The following is an 18,527-nucleotide window of genomic DNA, read 5'->3' on the forward strand; positions in this document are numbered from 1 at the left end:
TCACTTCACCTGATGAAGGAGCAGCGCTCCAAAAGCTTGTGATTTCAAATAAACCTGTTGGACTGTAACGTGGTGTCGTGTGACTTCTGACCTTGTCCACCCCAGTCCAACAACAGCACCTTCATATCACCTCTTTCTACCTATATCATTGCTACCTACATGAGCCATATCATTGCTACCTATATCATACCTTTCTACCTATATCATTGCTACCTACATGGCAACACCCTTCAAGACTCTCAATACTGGCCTCAGAGAATTGTGCCTATTCTCCTGACTATACTATCCTGATTACAACTACATTTCTCTTTTTCTCATCTTGAATGGCTCCCTAAAGCACAGATCTATGGTCAGTTTGCTCATCCTCCCTACAGCCCACACTCATCTGCACAGACACCAAGAATCTCCAACCCGTTAGACAAGTTCAAGGACTGAGGCTCCTTCAGCACTGGATCGTTCTACCTGCCTCGCTTGTAGTTATGCTTTCGCATTCCTGACCACAGGCAGAATTTAAGGTAGTTAATCTAACGGGCATGACTGCCTCTTGAAACATAGCATCCAGGTAACTAACCCCCACCCCCCCCAACTGATGTGTTGCAGTGTTCAAAGCTCAAACTCCAACTCATCAACTCTGAGCCAGAGTTCCTCAAACAACCAACACTTGGCTACAGATGTGGTCACTACAAACCACATTAGGGTCCAGCAGCTCCCACATCATGCAGTTATAACACGCCTTCTGGCCCTGCATCTCAATTTTATTTACTTAGTTCTTAAATTGATCTCTAAAAATTTGCAACTGGTCTTTTAGTTTGTAACCAGTAAACATTTCCCCTATTTTCCTTCAATCTGAAAGTAACCTAGAAGATAGTCTAATTAGTAGCTATTACCAATCAGTGAACTTGCAGTTTTGCTGTGATGTCCACTTTTGTGCAAGGCCCCTGATCCTGGCATCAATTTATCCTGTAAAAAGACATTACCAACTGCAAAAAGCACCTCATCCCTTCTGTGCTGAACTTCTACGCTGCCTTCAAATTCCCTGAACTAGATACTCGCAGCAGGCACCACTTCCAAGTTTCTCTCTAAGTCACTCACCATCCTGACTTAGAAATATATCACCATCCCTTCAGCATTGCTGGGTGAAAAATCTGTAACTCCTTCCCCAATGGCACTGTGGGTTTACCATCAGCACATGTATGCAGCGGTTCAAGAAGGCAGTTCACCATCTGCTTCTCAAGGGCAACTAGGGATAGACAATAAATGCTGGCCCATTCAGCACAGCTCACATCCCATGAGTAAAACTAAAAAAAAAACTTAAGCAATATTTTGTTGCATACATGCGCATGAGAGTGATATGTTCAAGCAGCATTCAGCTGCAGCTCACCGGCTGCACTGATATTTATGACATTCTTCGGATGTACTGGATTTCTCTTGGGCTTGCACTTCTACTTTAGAATTAGTATCATATTAAGAGATTATTTTGAAGATATTTCAATAGATATTCCACATGCACTGAATGCTTTGGGTAAGGTCATAATTTTGCAATATCATACTTCAGTCAGCAGAGTGATTAGCACTGCTGCCTCACAGCACCAAGGTCCTGGGTTCAATTCCACCCTTGGATGACTGTCTGTGTGCAGATTGCACATTCTCCCCATGCCTGTGTAGGTTTCTTCCAGGTGCTCCAGTTTCCTACCAGAGTCCGAAGATGCACAAGTTAGGTAGATTGGCCATGCTAACTTGCCCATAGTGACCAGGGTTATGCAGGTTAGGTGGATTAGCCACGGGAAATGCAGGGTTACAGGGCGAGCGAGTGCGTGTGCGTGGTGGATGGGGAAGAGAGGTAAGTGTGGGTGAAATGCTCTTTGAAGGGTTGGTGTGTATTTGATGGGCTGAATGGCCTGCTTCCACACTGTAGGGATTCTATGAAATATATTCCAAGCCTTCTCATTTTCCACTTCTGATAAATAAAACTAAGTATGCTTTCATTAAGATTATTAAGATTTCTGTGAACTGCTTTCCACCACATTGCGATTCTTCCTCAGAAATTACTTCACTGTGAGCTCTTCTAACATTTCTGTAAATTGCCAACTACAATGAATTCTTACAGGGCTACTGTGACTGTACTGAAGGCTTATATTTGGAATGTAACAGTTTAATGTGCGTTTCAAACTCTGAATGCCAGTTTAACAATCCTAGTCTCTCGAATCTGTACAAAATGTTCTTTTAATTATTTGGTACCTTCACATGAAAATAATGATTGTTAATTTTAGCCTGATGTATAATAGCAGGTTTGTCTGATTGAGAATCAATAATTAAGTATGTGTAATTCTTCATAAAGTCCTGTACAATGTAGAGGAAATTCCACTGTCATGTATCCTAGCAGGAAGCAAACCTTGTTGGAAGTCACAGAATTTTAGTTACATCTTGCAACACTCTACAGTGTTAACATCATGCGGTCATTTCAATTCCAAAGTATCAGAGTACCTCATTAACAGTCAACCATTAACGTCAATTAAAATTACAAATTAAAGTGCTTTTACACTACCTAATAACAAGATGGTTTGTTTTTAAGATTTGCGTTTTGGGAAAATAAAACCACAAAAAGCATCAACCTATGACACTGCTGAGTACCGTATCTCTTGATGCAATTATTAAAAGGCTGTGTTTCAAACTAATAGATTTGTATGAGACATGGGTCAGTCTGAAAAGGTGCTTTGGAGTCACAATATGATATTTGTGTAAGGTACCAAGAGCACCGATAAGATAAATTCCTCCTGTGTTCAGGATAGGTTGCACAATTTCACTCTTCCATCCTCCCTCTAACTAGATTTAACTATAGATTGGGGCTACTTCAGACATTACTCATGTTCCACTCAACTTGGCAACTATTTCAATCTGCTACTATTATTATTAATGTATGGTACATTGTTCCACAATTCTTTTTAAAACGAGATCCAAATTAAATCTGTAAATTTGGATTTGAAATAATCAAATCACACCACTGTTGCGATTTGAACAGATTTTCATCTTTTCTAAGAACATGGGAATTGATGGAGAAGAAAAGACTACAATCCATCAAGTTCACATTCCACCATTCTGATATAAGGATACATGACACCATGATGAGGGAGATGTTGACTAATCATGATTATCAAACTCTTCATTAATCTACAACAGAACCAGACATGAAGCAAGGATAACTCCAGTGGTCTAGAGTTCGAGGTACCAAGCAGGCTATTCTTTTCAAACCCATTCTGACCACAATATTTATTCAAAATTACTTAAACTGCAAAACAATGGACCTAACCACCTATATGATGTTTTCTAATCAACCTGTTCAGAAATGCTATTATACATCTCAGGGGCTGGTGGGACTTGAACTCAGGCCTCCTGGCTCAGCAGTAGGGACTCTACCACTGTGCTACAAGAGCCCTATATAACCACCTTTTTCAAAGAAAAAATTAACTTATTTTTCTAAAAAAGCTGTTCAGAGATGTTATTACACACCTCTGGAGCAGATGGGACTGAACCCAGGACCCCAGTTTAGGGGTAGGGACACTACCACTGTGCCACAAGAAATCCCTTACTTAATCACTTTTAAATTCTAAAGCAACATTCATTTCATCTGTTTCCCCTCCCTTTCAAGTGAAATCATTGATCATAGAATCCCTACAGTGTGGAAGCAGGCCATTCGGCCGATTGAGTCCACAATGACCCTCCAAAGAGCATCCCACCCATTCCCACACCCACTGCCCTATCCACCCTAGACACTATGGGCAATTTAGCATAGCCAACCCACCAACCTGCACATCTTAGGACTGTGGGAGGAAACCGGAGCACCTGGAGGAAACCCACGCAGACAAGGGGAGAATGTGCAGACTCCACACAGACAGTCACCCAAGGTTGAAATTGAACCCGGGTCCCTGGTGCTGTGAGGCAGCAGTGCTAACCACTGAGCCACCACACCACCCAAAATCATGGCCAAATTATATCACTGCATTTCACTCCAATCCTTCCATCTCCACAATCATTCTTATCTTTTCAGCATCCTTTCAAGTTTGTTATCATAGATTTCTTTCATTCCCAGCACTACTAATCAAAATCGAAAAAACTACGGATGCTGTAAATCAGAAACAAGAACAGAAATCGCTGGAAAGCTCAGCAGGTCTGGCAACATTTATGGAGAGAAATCAGAGTTAATGTTTCATGTCGAGTGACCCTTCCTCAGAACTATTAATCAACTGACAGATTTCTAACAATGACTAGTTAATTTTTGTTTATAGCACAGCAGTGCTTACAATTTCTCTCTCTCTCGGGCAGCACCTCGCACCCCCTCTTGTTAACTCACTCACCTTAAGCTGAAAATCACGGTCAGGGTTAGGTGGGACCCTTTGCTTCCATCAAGTTGGTGCCTCCCTCTCAGCTGCTGACAACTGCACTGCTGCAATAATAAATGCAACACTGAAGCTTTCATCCAGGCAATGCACTGGATTCACTCGTCCACCAGACACAAGTATCCTTTTGAAAGATGGCTATTTCAGCATCTAAATACAAGTATTCATAGCAGGGAGTAATGTCCATCGGGTGCTTGAGAAATCATGGGCTGGAATATTATTGTCTGCATTCCCACAATTTCTCTGCGATCACTGCAGCTCAATGGACTACTCAATTAGCCTTCTCAGTTCAACTGTAGTTGTTCTAATAGCATTTTTAAGGCTTTAACATGCATGATATGCTAAAATGCCTGCATTTAGTATCAACCTACAAATTCCAAGTAATAATAAACAAGGAGCAAGTACAGTATTTAATCACATACCGTAATAACCCGAACAGAAAAATTAGACTGATGAAATTAAGAGCTGTGTCTTAACTTGTACACACATAATGTAACCGTACGTTCTGTATTAATTGAAAGTTCAAGAAATAATGGTGGTTGGGTTTTACATTTTGCAATGGAACATGCCCAACAGCATGATCTCACGAATGAAATCTTGAATAAAACATCATTAAAAGGATCTATACATAGACCGTTATCACAAGGAATGCTTATGGGAATGCCCCCTTTCATACTTTCAAAGAAGTTCCAGTTTAACAAAAATGAAAACTACATCCAAAATGATTCTTGGCAAATGTGTCTCAGCTATTGGAGAAACCTACTAATTTTTAATCTGAGCCTGTGGGTATAATTAGATTCAACTGCAACAGTAAATATCTGCCAACAAGGAATGGTATTTCTCCCCAAAAACAAGAAGATTAACCACGGATGCACTTGTCCTGCAAGATCTGGTTTGAAACAAAAACATGTCAAATTGACTTCAAAGCAAAGCATTTCACATGAATACAACAAACACAGTGAGGAAATGGTAAATAGCAGCTTTTTAAAAAATGCTTGCCAAGGCTGTGTGTTGGAACTTGCTTTGTTTTAGCTATGCTTCCAGTTTCCAAAACATGGATACAAAGGGAAGAGGTTGAAATAGCAGCTAAAGATACGTGAACTACGCTTTCTGTAGCCAGAGTTAAAGACATTAAGACTGAACCACTGAATGAACTTTTATTTACGTTTAATAAAGCATATTACCAATGCCTGTTTGAATAATGTTTGAGGAAAATTGATAAGTGCAGTAGATGACAATAGTTTGAAATTTATAAAACCGCCTGGACTGTCCAGCAGCAATTCTTGGATATCAATGTCGTGCAAATCATAAAATAAATCTGTGACATCAGTCATGACTGTTTCATTCTGTGTTAGGTATTAGTTCAGATACGAAGTCTTGTAGATAACCTCCAGGGAAAAACTGTTCAAAGAAAAATGGATCCAAGATAAACAAACAAATATTTTACTGCTGATCCAAGGAAAATCATATATTGCGAGATAATGGTGGAAGAATGCAAATGAGGAAATACCCAGTGCAATACATACAGGGGTAATAGAAGGTGCTCTGACTCAATATAATAGAAACATTGTTTATAGGGTAATTAGACTTTCAGCAAAGGGCAAAAAAATCCACATGGCACTCAATCACTGAGAAAGTACCACTGCACTTTTATCTGCCAACATCTTGGCATATCTGGCCTGTTGAATCAATACTGGTCCTATGCAGGAGCAAATTTAGCTGATCGCATTCAGCTGACATTTCTCCATAGCCCTCCAATTTTTCTCCCTTCAGGTGCTCATTGAAATTCTATTTACAAAGCCACAACTGAATCTGCCCCCACCAATCTTTTAAGTACTGCATTCCAGATCTTCAGGACTCAGTGCTTAAGCTTTTTTGTCTTGTTGCCTTTTTGCAAATCACTTAAATCTAGTCCAGTGGTCCTTGGCACTTCAACCAGATCAATTTCTCTTCATCTGTCTAGACTCTTTATGATTTTGAATTGCAATATTAAATCTCCTTTGACACAGCAGCATACTGGTATTATCACTGGACTAGTCATCCAAACGAATATTCTGGGGACATAGGTTCAAACAGCATCACGGCAAGTGGTGAAATATGAATTCAACTAAAATCTGGAATAAAGATCTAGTCTAATGGCAAACATGTAACCACTTTGTCTTAAAAAATGCTGATTCATTTATGTCCTTATAAGATCTGGCCTACATGCAACTCTAGACCCAATGCAGTTGACTCTTAACTGCTCTCCAGACAGTTAGGGATAGGCAATAAATGTTGGTATAATTCTTCTCTCATTAACCCAGATTAAACCCAGTAACTGAAACTCCCTCACCCCTAACACCAGCTTCATAAATCTTTCCTACATCCTCTCTCAAGTCTTCACATCATTCTTGGACTGTGGTGTTCAGAATTGAATCCAGTGCTTCAACTATGGTTTTATAAAAGTCCACATGCAGTAACCTGCTTTCGGACTTTATGCCTCTATTTATAAAGCCATGATTCCATGAGCGTTTTTTTTAAACCACTTTCTCAACCTGCTGTATCATTTTTAATGATCTCCTGCATACTCCTTATCATATATTACTACTCCTCTTTCTTCTTACCAAACTGTATTACTTCACACTTATCGAAGTGAATTTTCACCTGTTATTTGCCATTCGTTTCATCAGCCTGTTTCTTGAAGACTACCTCTATCCTTCTGATTTTTCACAGTACTTACAAGTTTCATGTTCTCTGCAAAATGCAATGTTGTGCCCTGTACACTCAAGTCTTTAATGTAGATCAGGAAAAGCCTGGAGATCCCATTGTATTCCCTCTTCTAGTCTGAAAAGCAGCCACTCACCACTCAAACAAACATCCAAGAACTGTAGATGCTGGAAATCAGAAACAATATCAGAAATTGCTGGTAAAACTCAGGTCTGGCAGCATCTGTGGACAGCAAGCAGAGTTAACGTTTCAGGTCCAGTGACCCTTCTTCAGCTGTTCATTAACACTCTGCATTTCCTGTCATTTAGCCAATTTAGTGTCCATGCTGCTACCGTCACTTTTATTCCATGAGGTTCAACTTTGCTGGCAGGTTTGTTATATGACAGGATATCAAATACCTTTTAGGAGGCCACACACATCCTAACTGCACTACCTTGATCAACACATTCTTTTGCCTCACCAGAGATCCAGGCTAACTTTCCAAATTAAATACAAATTTGTGCAGTGATAGTTCATTTTCTCTAGGGATTATTGTTTCTCAAGGCTTTGCACCATTAAGGTTGAACTCATTGGTGAGGCCTATCCTTAGGCTCTTTTATGAGTAAGGAAATAATCTTGACCATTCTCCAGTGCAGGATTGGAAGGTATTGATCAATGCCTCCACACTCTCCTGTACTTCTTAAAGCCTCATTGTCCCAGTAGAGTCAGCCTTTCTTAACACCACCTCTTCATCCATTTTTATGCCCAACTAGTATCTCAACTACCTGCTCATTCTTAATAACTTTTGCAGCATTGCATTTGTTTTTACAAAGTAAGACAAAGTGCCAGTTTCATACCCTAGCTTGCCTCCATATATCAAACCCCTTGAGTCCTAATCTGTCCCACCTCTGCTCCTGTCACCCCAAATTCACCAAATACTTAAATTCCACAGTTCTCTCCTGCACGACGCAATATGAAAACTCACTGAGTGCCCGTCTAGATGCAAAACTTGGTGCTGCTTCTCTTCTTTCTCAAAAGCTTCAAACCTCCCTATCACCTTCGGTTTCTCTTTCCTAATCCGTCAATACTCCTGTCTTCTGACTATCATTTTAGGCTTGAAAGCCTTCTGGTCAAGTTCACAGCTATCCTCTACATTTTCCAAAGGACTCTTGAGAAAACAGTCATTGCCTCGAAACAAGCAGCAATCTCAACTTTTCTATTCCATTCTCACTTACTTTCCCGGTCAGTGTATCCACAGAGGAATAATCTCACCAACCTTCTCCCTGTCCCAATATTCTATCCACTATTATTCCCAACCACCCCAACAATGGATTGACACCAAGCCCCATTGCCACCCTTGTCATTTCTGCCAGAGAATCCATTTACTTCTGAATGGGTCTCTGTCATCTCATTTATTCTGGATGATTTGCACTAGTATCATGACTTGGAATGGAAGCATGCCTCATGGGTGACAAAACTTGTCCATTAACAAAATCTGTCTACGTTATCGGTTCTATTTTAAACACTGTGGTGATGGGGAGGTCTTGTGATGTAGTGGGTAGCATTCCTAACTGAGCTAGAGGCTCCATTTTCAGTCCCACCCTAAGATTTGATGACCACGAAAGATGTATTCATAAGGTGGTCAAACAAATTGATAACTAACTTGCAAATCCTTCTCTCACAACTATGGTAGGTAGGCAGGCAGGCAGAAGGAAAGAAAGAACGAAAGAACGAAAGAAAATGTGTTCTGATCAGCCATGCTTCATGCAGTGTCACCCCTTAAGCTAAAGCCTCCGGGTGACAGGTCAGTGACTTGTCCAGGAAAAATCCAGCTACAGAACCAGCTGCGAACACGTGCTTTATCTGCTACAAGCACTATTAGGTGTGAGAAAAGGTAATGGTGACTCTTACTACCCCTTACACTTTGCAAACTCTGACCTTGACTCCAAATTTCTTAAATTTGTTAGCATCACCCAAATCTAAGCTCATTTTCACCACAACACCCAAGCTGTCATTTGTGACAAATCCTCTCCATTGAAGAGGACAACAGTCTCCGCCTTTTCAACAATGCCCAGCCTTAGCCCATATGTCACTGGAACGCTAATCCATGCCTTTTTCACTATAGACTTGATTGCCAACAGCTAATCCCTCCTTCCTCCATAAGCTTCAGCTCACTTCAACTTTTCTATCTACATCATATCCCATACCAAATCCTATCTACCCATCAGCTCTATGGGAAGTAATATATATTTGTTGTCAGATGACCAACACAATCATTTTTAAAAGTTCATTGTTAATCACCACATGGTCTCACCCTTTTGAGCTCCAGAGAAGTCCTAAGACTCTAAGTTCGTCCAAGTCTGCCTTGTTTTTGCTCCATCGTTGGTATCCATGCCACTTAACTTAGTAAACCCTATACCTTAAACCCCTTTGTTCCTTCAACTTTCTCTGCCCGTTTAAAATGATACTTAAAGCCCACCTGGCAAGCCCAGTTTTTATGTCACTCCTCCAAAATATTTCTACCTTTGAATTACTGTGCACTTCTGTTCGAATACATTTCTGTGAACACAAATGCATACGAAATAGGAGAAGGCAGCCATTCAGCCGCTTGAGCGCCTTGGGCTGCTTTCCTATTTAAATGATTCCTCATGAATGCAACTTGTTTCTATTATTGTTGATCATTTTCTGAATGCTGTGTTGTCAATCCTAAACTAACCATTTATGACTTTGAACTATTTTTCCTAAGCCTACTATTTAATTTCAAGCAGTTCTGTGGATTTACCATATTCAACAACTCCTATATCCATCTATAATATCCTTTGAGGGCTGAAGATTAACATTTCTCCCATCTTTCTTCATAATTCAAACCTCTAAATTTCATGGTTATTCTTCTCATTGCCTCCAATGTTTGAATCTTATATCTTGACAACTAGAACCGGTCAGTTTTGAGCAGAGTTCTGACTAGGGCACATTACAGTTTGATCAAGAAGTTCCCCAACTTTCATTCTACTAATTTGATGACATAGTTCAGTAATCTATTGAATTTCTTGAGTGTTCATTTGGAACAGGCAACGTATTGAACACCATGGGCATCTCACTCTACTGAATTTCAAAAGGTTGTGCAATCCATTCAGCGAAATTCCTCACCATGTTTAGGAACTTTGGCATTATTAGTGGATAGTAACAAAGCATCCAGCTTGCTTAAGGGTAGACAACAGCTCCAAAATAGTACCATTCACATCTCTCAAATATATTTCCCAGGTGAGCAGTTACACATATTATAATCTGAAAAGAGCTTGAACAAGCTGATGTTGCTCAGACCCACTGCACTGAAACACAACAGGGCATGATTTTCCAGAAAGACTTTCAGGCTTCTGATACCTCACCAATTAAACCCAATTTTGTCTCAGCCAGTTACATCATTTATGTTTTTCATAGGGAGTTACTAATATTGGGGAAATGGCACCATCTGTTTAAATTAACATTCAATCTAATTACAAAAACGTCACAATACATTAAACACGGTGAATACACAAGACAATCCAATAAACCTTTTAAACTTCATTAAAGAATGACACAACTAACTATTGGAGCTGAGGAGCTAGCCCAGTTCAAGCAACTGATGGAAAATCCAGGCAGTTTCCATCACCTAACCAAACTACTTCCATTTTAATACATTATCTAATTTTAAAGCAAATTAGTATCAGTGCAATTTATTTCCCACCACATGTAAGTAGATTGGAGATCCTAGATCCTTATCATCGTATTAACTTTCTACCTTGTAGTTCAAAAGGACAGGTGAGAGCTGTCATAATCAGATATTTCATACACATATAGCTACTTGTTTGGATATTAGAATCTGATTAGAATTAACATGAAGGGAAAAGAAAATACCTACCTAATTCTCCAGCTGCATTTCTACCACCAACTGCATAAAGGTGACCTTTCAGGGCACTTAGGTGGAAGAAAGTACGCTTTTCATTTAAAGACGCTACTTGCATCCATTTGTTGTACCGAGGATCGTATCTGAACACGGTGTCAACAGCAGTCTTTCCTTTTGTATCATAATTGCTCTGCCCACCTACAACGTAAAGGAAGTTTCCAATCACTGCAATGCCATGCTGGTACCTTGGTGCATCCATTGGAGCGAGCGATTTCCATTCATGGGCCTTTTCGTCATATAATCTTAACTCTTTGCTCACAACTAGCTGTTGCCTCAGCACTCCACCCAAGGTTACTAAGTGCGTGTTATCTGAACGGATACAGGTTCTTTCAGACTGCATAACAGGCTGCATATAGGGCATCATCTGATAGTTACTGGCTTCTAGTAGCAGATTGACACAAACATTGTCCGTTCTCATGAAGTCCACCGTTTGAACATGATTAATTAATTCCTGCGGTGACATCAGAGGAAACCTAATGTTCTTCATTATCTTTGAGGCAAAATCCATCCGTGAATCCTCGTATCTCAACCAACGACAGGCAGACTTGAAAAGTTCAAGTTCCGTGCAGTTTTTGAGGCTGTTACTTGAAAGCACAAAGGCAAGGCGCTCAAATGGGAGTTTCACAAATTCACCAGTACTTAGCAGTGCAGTGAAGTTCTTCAGAATGAAGTTATTCACATATTTATCTACTTCCGTCAAGTTGTAAGTATTTGCAATTCGTCCAACCTCAACACAGTTTTCAAGAGAAACCTAAGAAGTGTCAGAAATAACAAGTTCAATATTAAGCATCTGGTTAAAATGTTATTCTTCCTTGCCCTTATTTTTCCTTCAATCCTATCAGGGTGAGGGATATTGGTGTTGCGGAATGGAAAGCGTTTCTCATTCAGCCACTCAGTGTCACCTCCAAGGTAGATATATATAGCAAAGTAAAACTCTCTTTACCCTTCTGAAAAACGCTCTTCAGCTGAGTTAATTTTCTCAATCTAACATGCTTCTTCTTTCCATGGTTAGGTTCCTAATTAAGGACAATTTCATGCTATCCATGGCCCCACAGTGTAAATGCAGCGGGCTCACCAATCTAATTTCACACACTGGAGCTTTCCCACCAATCAGGCAGGGAGACTTGCATACCAACAGGCAATCATGGATGTGAACCCAGACTTTGCAGATAAAAAGTCAGTGCCTAATGAGCCATTGTACCCAACTTCTCCACAGGTATTTTGTTGTAACAAGCTACACGCTGCATACTGAAAGAGCGTGGAAATGTGGATGATATTCAATTCGAAAGAATAATGAAGTTAAAGCAATTACAATTGAACAGTGGTCATAGATCTAATTTTTCAAGACTAACTGCAGCAAAGTGCTTGTAAAAGGCTAATAGTTAGCAACTGATTATCACGATCTATATTCATAAGTAAACAAAACCACAATGTAATGCTGGAGATATCTTCAAAATCAATTTGTTTACCAATATTAACATACAAAATTCTAGGAATCCATCTAAGTATATGTGGATGATGGAACATTTAGTACTGAAAAAGTCCAAAAGAAAAATCTTACCCCAGATATAAGAAATACTTTACAGAAATCCAGGACAGGTAAAATCTGCAGAAAGCTAGCTGCTTCCAAAGTATCCTGAAGGTTGTCCATGTTCAGGGAAAGCTTTGCAGTGTAAATGAAATCAATGATTTTCTTCAACCCTATTCGGTTCACGCCGTGAAGTTTGATGCACATGAGGTCCTGCTCCTTCATTCCACCTGATCACAAAAAAGGAAGGTGACTCTTCAGTTGGTGCCAGCACAGAAAGATACATTAACAACACCTCAAAATAAAAAAAACAAGAGATGTCTTTGTAGGTCTCCAGTTCAGGACTGATTGATGAGCCCATTTTACACAATTAATTCAACATGATCACGTTTTAAGTCAGATCACAAAGAAAGCCATTACCAGTAAGATAACATGAACTGAGGCCTAGAAATTATTATTACTTAGACGGATTTGAAATTATGGATCAGGAAATATTTCAGCAATATGAATGACAAGTTCAAAGACAAGTTGGTTTCTCCAGTGCAAGTGCATGCAACAGTAACAACACACATTTACCCATAACATTTTTCAAGCTAGGTAATGTCTTAAGAAACCACACAATGGAGGGAAAATTGAGAGCAATTACATTAACCCACTTTAGGGAAGTTAGACAAAGCATTTGAAAGTTTGCCCCAAATCATATTTTAAAGAATAGAGTATTATCAGATCAGTCATGAATTCACTGAATGTTGGGGCAGACTTGACGGGCTGAATGACCTACTTCTGCTGTCACATCTTACGGTCCAAGAGACTTTGAATTTTGAATGATTATGATGTTTTTGACGTGCACTGAGCTGACAGCTTCATGGGGTTTAATGTACAGGAGTTGATGCGAGAGGAGAGCTGTTGCAGACAGTAAGATGAGGTGGGTTAAGGATTGTGCATCAATTTGCAGTCATCCATGATCCTGGCTATAAAGAAGATTGGTTTAATCCTCGGTCTGCTTCTTATAAATTTCAGATGGATTAAATGTAAGGGCCCCAGAGGTGGTCTGCAGTCATTCTGATGGATCTGCTCTGCCAGGTCAAAACAACAAACCCAAGGGTTGCAATGGCAGGGTCCAAGATGTCAGATTTTCGCTTGAATATTCTGCTGGACAGCTCAAGATATCAGCAGACGTCCAACAATGTTATGAAGGAAGATTTTCCAAATTTGTCCTGGCTCGGCATATAGAAATCAATGCTTGGCAGTCTGCATAGAGTCAGAGTTGTACACCACAGAAATAGACCCTACAGTCTAACTTGTCCATGCCAACCAGATATCCTAAACCAATCTAGTCTCATTTACTAGCATTTGGTCCATATCCCTCTAAACCCTTCCTACTCGTGTACCTGTCCAGATGCCTTTTAAATGTTGTAATTGTAACCAGCCTCCACCATTTCCCTGACCGCTAACTTCATACACGCACCACCCTCTGCGTGAAAAAGTTGCCCCTTAGGCCCCTTTTATATCTTTCCCCTCTCACTTTAAACCTATGCCCTCTAGTTATAGATTCCCCTATCCTAGGGAACAAGATCTTGACTTTACAACCTATCCATGACCTTCATAATACATGATTGCATTCTTATAATAAATGTTCACAACAAGCTGCAACAACTGAGTGATTGTCTAGACTTTTTCAGACGGCAGTTAAGAGCCAAGGACATTGCTGTGGGTCTGAAGCCACCCATAAGCCAGACCAGATAAGGATGGGACTTTTCTTTATTTGTTTGGTAGTTTATGATTATTTCACATTTTTTAATTAATCTAATTTAAATTCTTCCAGCTGCCTCTGGGATTCACAGTCATTTCTCTGGATTACTGGTTGATGATGCTGAGTGTTTTAAAAGAGGTTTCCATGTTCCTATACTTGAACAATTCAGTGAAAAGTGAGGCTCAATACAAAGACTGAGCAAAACACACTGTAACAGCATTAATTAATGACATTAGAATAAGCCACAACTCTAGGTAGTAGCAAACTTAATATGCTTGAATTTTACATTCAACTGGAAAGCAAAAAAAGTGGGTCTAAGTCTGATATTTAAAACTTAAATAAAGACAACTAGGTGGGCATGGAAACTGAGCTAGCTATAGTGAACTAGGGCACTAGGCTGCAGGATAGATCGCTAGAGAAGCAGTGACAGATATTTGAGGTAATATTTCAGAACATTCAGAATAAGTACATTGCTACTACAAACAAATATTCTCAGGCGAGATCCACTATTCATGGTTAACTACAATAGTTAAAGAAAAAACAGATAACTGCAAAAAGATGAGGGATGGTTTAGGTATTGGACAGAAGCGAATGACCAAAAGATTTACCAGGAGTAAGAAATTGGAGCATTGAGAGCAAAGTTGCAGAAAATTGTTAAAACAGGTTGCAAAAGTTTCTATGGGGATTAAAAAGCAAATGACTAGGCAAGTGTCTAGATAATGAGAATGGGGAGTTCGTAGTAGATTAACACAAAGATACGTAGGAAAGCAACTTGTGAAGAAGATGTTGAATGGGATATGGATAGGTTATGTAACTGGACAAAGATCGCCAAATAGAGTATAACCTGGGAAAATTTGGTATTGTTCCTTATGGCAGGAAGAATTTTTTAAAAAATTAAAAGCATATTATCTACACGGTGAGAGACTGCAGAACTCAGATCCAGAGGGATTTGACAGTTTGAGCATATGAATCACAAAAGGTTAGTATGGAGGTACAGCAAGTAATTCACAAACCCAAACACAATGGTAACATTTATCACAAAGGAACATGTATACAAAACTTAGGGAGGCAATGCTTCAGTTATACAGGTCATGGTGCGACTACATGTGGAGTGCCGTAAACAATATTGATCATCTTAATTAAGGATGGAAATAAAACAGTTCAGGTGAAGGTACCAGACTAACATCTGGAATGAATGGGCTGTCTTATGAGGAAAGGCTGGACATGTTAGTCTTGTATCCACAGAAATTTATAGAATGAGGTGATTTGACTTATACATACAAAATCCTCAAAGGTCTTGATAGGGTAGGTATAAAGAGAATGCTTCCTCATCAGGGAGGATCAAGCACTAGGGGTCACTGTCTAAAAATCAGAGGCGAAATGTTTTATCTCAAAGTTGAGAGCCTTTGGGACTCTTTCTGAACAGGAGATCAAGGAGTCCTTGAATACTTTTAATGCACATATAGATAGATTCTGGTTAAGCAGGGGTTGAATAGTTATTGCTGAATATGCAGATCAGCCATGATCTTATTGAATGGCAGAGGAGACCCGAGGGGCTGAATAGCCTACTCCTGTTCCTTGTGTAATAATGAAACTGTGAATGAAATGAACAACCATTTTACCTCCCCTGGACCATTACCCCACATCTGAACATCAAGCCATTGTTGCTACAATTGTCATCAACCTCATTACCTCTGGAGTTCTTCTCTCCCCTCACTGCCTCCAATCTTTTAGTCTCCCAACCCTGGACAGCCCACTTCTACCTCCTTCCCAAAATCCACAAACCGGACTGCCCCAGTAGACCTATCATATCAGCCTTTTCCTGCCCTGCTGAGCTTATTTCCTTCTACATTGACTCCATCCTTTCTCCCCTTGTCTAGAACGTGTCCACCTACATCACAATTCCACTGATGCCCTCCGCCATATTGACAAGTTCCAGTTTCCCAGTCCCAAATGCCTTCTGCTAATCATGGATATCCAATCCCTTCTTACCTCCATTTACCACCAGGATGGTCTGAGAGCTCTCAGCTTTTTCCTTGACCAGAGGCCTGAACAATCCCCATCCACCACCACTCTCCTCCATTTGGCTGAACTTGTTCTCTCACAGAACAATTCCTCCCTTAATTCATCTCACTTCTGCCAAGTCAAAGGAGTGGCTATGGGCACCCACATGGGTCCCAATATGTGGAACAATCCTTGTTCCAGTTCTACACTGGCCCCCTCCCACAACTCTTTTCTCGGTGCTGCTTCATACTCCCATCTGGACTCCAATTTCTATCCCTTTATCACCTTTACATGGTCCATCTCTGACACTTACCTTCATTTCCTTGATGTCTCCGTCTCCATTTCAGGAATAAACCGTCTACTGCCATCCATTACAAAGACACTGACTCCCGTAGTTACCTTCACAACTGGTCTTCCCACACGAATGTTCTGTAAGGACTCCATCCCATTCTCCCAGTTCCTTCGCTTACGTCGTATCTGTTTATATAATGCCACCTTCCAAAACAGCACTGCTGACACGGCCTCTTCATTCCATAGCCATGATTTCCCACCCACTGTAGTTGACAGGGCCCTCATTTGCATCTGACCTATCACCCATGCTTCCACCCTTGCCCCTTCCCATCACTCACCACAGCGTTATGTGGTCCCCCTTGTCCTCACTTTTCATCCCACCAGCCTCTGTATTCAAAGGATCATCCTCCACCATTTCAGACAACTCCAGTAGAACGCTACCAAACATGTCTTTCCCTCACTCCCCATCTGCATTTCGCAGGTACCGTTTCCTCTGGGCACCTTTGACCATTGCTCAACCACCAACACCATCTCCCCCTTCCCACGTAGCTGCAGAAAGTGCAACACCTGCCCTTTCACCTCCTCACCGCTGTCCATCCAAGAGTCTAAACAGTCTGACCAGGTGAAGCAGCATTTCACCTATCTCGTCTCCAATTTGGTGTATTGCAGTTGCTGCACTCCATGTGGCCTATTTTACATTGGAGAAACCAAATGCCAACTGGGTACCCGCTTTGCGGAACACCTCTGGTCCCTGCGCAAGCCAGTCATTTTAACACAGCATCATGCTCCCACGCCCACGTGTCTGTCCTTGGCATGTTGCAATGCTCCAGCAAATCACAGCTCAAGCTGGAGAAACAACATCTCAGCTTCAGACTAGGCACTTTACACCCTTCTGGACTTAATATTGAGTTCAACACCTTCAGATTGTGAATCCACGCCCATTCCTTCCTTTTCTTTTAGCTTTACTTCTTATATTCTGTGTCACCATGTCCTCTCTCCCCACTCTATTCTTTCCAGTTTGGCAGTTAGACACACCATTATTCTGCCATTCTCACATTCCAGTCACTTAACCTGAACTTTCAACACCCTTTCTACCCCAGCACGTCAACATCCCTACACACCCCCAACCACACCATTGTATAAATGCTGCCTCCTCCACACTTCACATTAGCTCTGACAAATAGTCATCTAGACTCGAAACATTAGCTTGGTCTCTCTCAATGGATGCTGCCTGATCCGCTGTGATTTCCAGCACTTTTGGCTTTCAGTACAGATTCCAGCATCTGCAGTAATTTGCTCCTACATTTTACTTTTGTGTTTGCTATACAGAACAAATTCCAGTCATAGGTATGAATCAGGTAGAGAGGAACTTTGTGAAACTACATTCACTAGGAACAGGAAAAGTTCATTCAGCCTCTCCAGCCTGCTCCACCATTCAATATGATCATTGCTGATCTGCAGCCGAACTCCACATGCCTATTTTGGACCCATAATCCCAGATACTCTTTCTTAATAAAAATTGGTCTATCTCAGATTTTAAAATTCAATTATATCAACTGCCATTTGAGGAATAGGGTTCCAAACCCTCCACTGTTCTTTGCAAGTTGAGGCGCTTTCTAACATCTCTTCTGATTGGCCTGGCCCTAATTCTTAGGCTATGCCCCCGGTTCTAGAATCTTCAACCAGTAAAAATAGTTTCTTTATCTACCCTGTCTTTCTCTTTTAATATCCTGAAAACATTGTCTGGATCACTCTTTTGCCTTCTAAACTGGACAGAATAAAGGCCTAATTGTCTAATCTCTCCTCATAACTTAGCCCCTGAAGGTGAGGTATCATTCTCATACACCTACAGTGAACTCACTCCAACGCCAAAACATCCTTCCCAATGTGTGGTGCCCAGATCTGCTCATAGGACTCAAAGTGGAATCT

General features: G+C 40.6%; 1 protein-coding gene across 1 annotated transcript in view; it reads right to left on the reverse strand.

Moving 5' to 3' along the window:
• The window catches only part of klhl13 (kelch-like family member 13), a 234,681-nt gene that overhangs the window by 15,157 nt on the left and 200,997 nt on the right, over nucleotides 1-18,527 (reverse strand). Inside the window, exons 5-6 of the mRNA XM_048604950.1 lie at nucleotides 12,584-12,780; nucleotides 10,978-11,773 (exon numbers count right to left, since the gene is read on the reverse strand). Of these exons, the coding sequence (XP_048460907.1) occupies nucleotides 10,978-11,773; nucleotides 12,584-12,780 (993 nt within the window). The remainder of the gene's footprint in view (nucleotides 1-10,977; nucleotides 11,774-12,583; nucleotides 12,781-18,527) is intronic.

Source organism: Rhincodon typus, chromosome 14 (genome assembly GCF_021869965.1).
Source record: "Rhincodon typus isolate 14 chromosome 14, sRhiTyp1.1, whole genome shotgun sequence".
Taxonomy (NCBI): Eukaryota; Metazoa; Chordata; class Chondrichthyes; order Orectolobiformes; family Rhincodontidae; genus Rhincodon; species Rhincodon typus.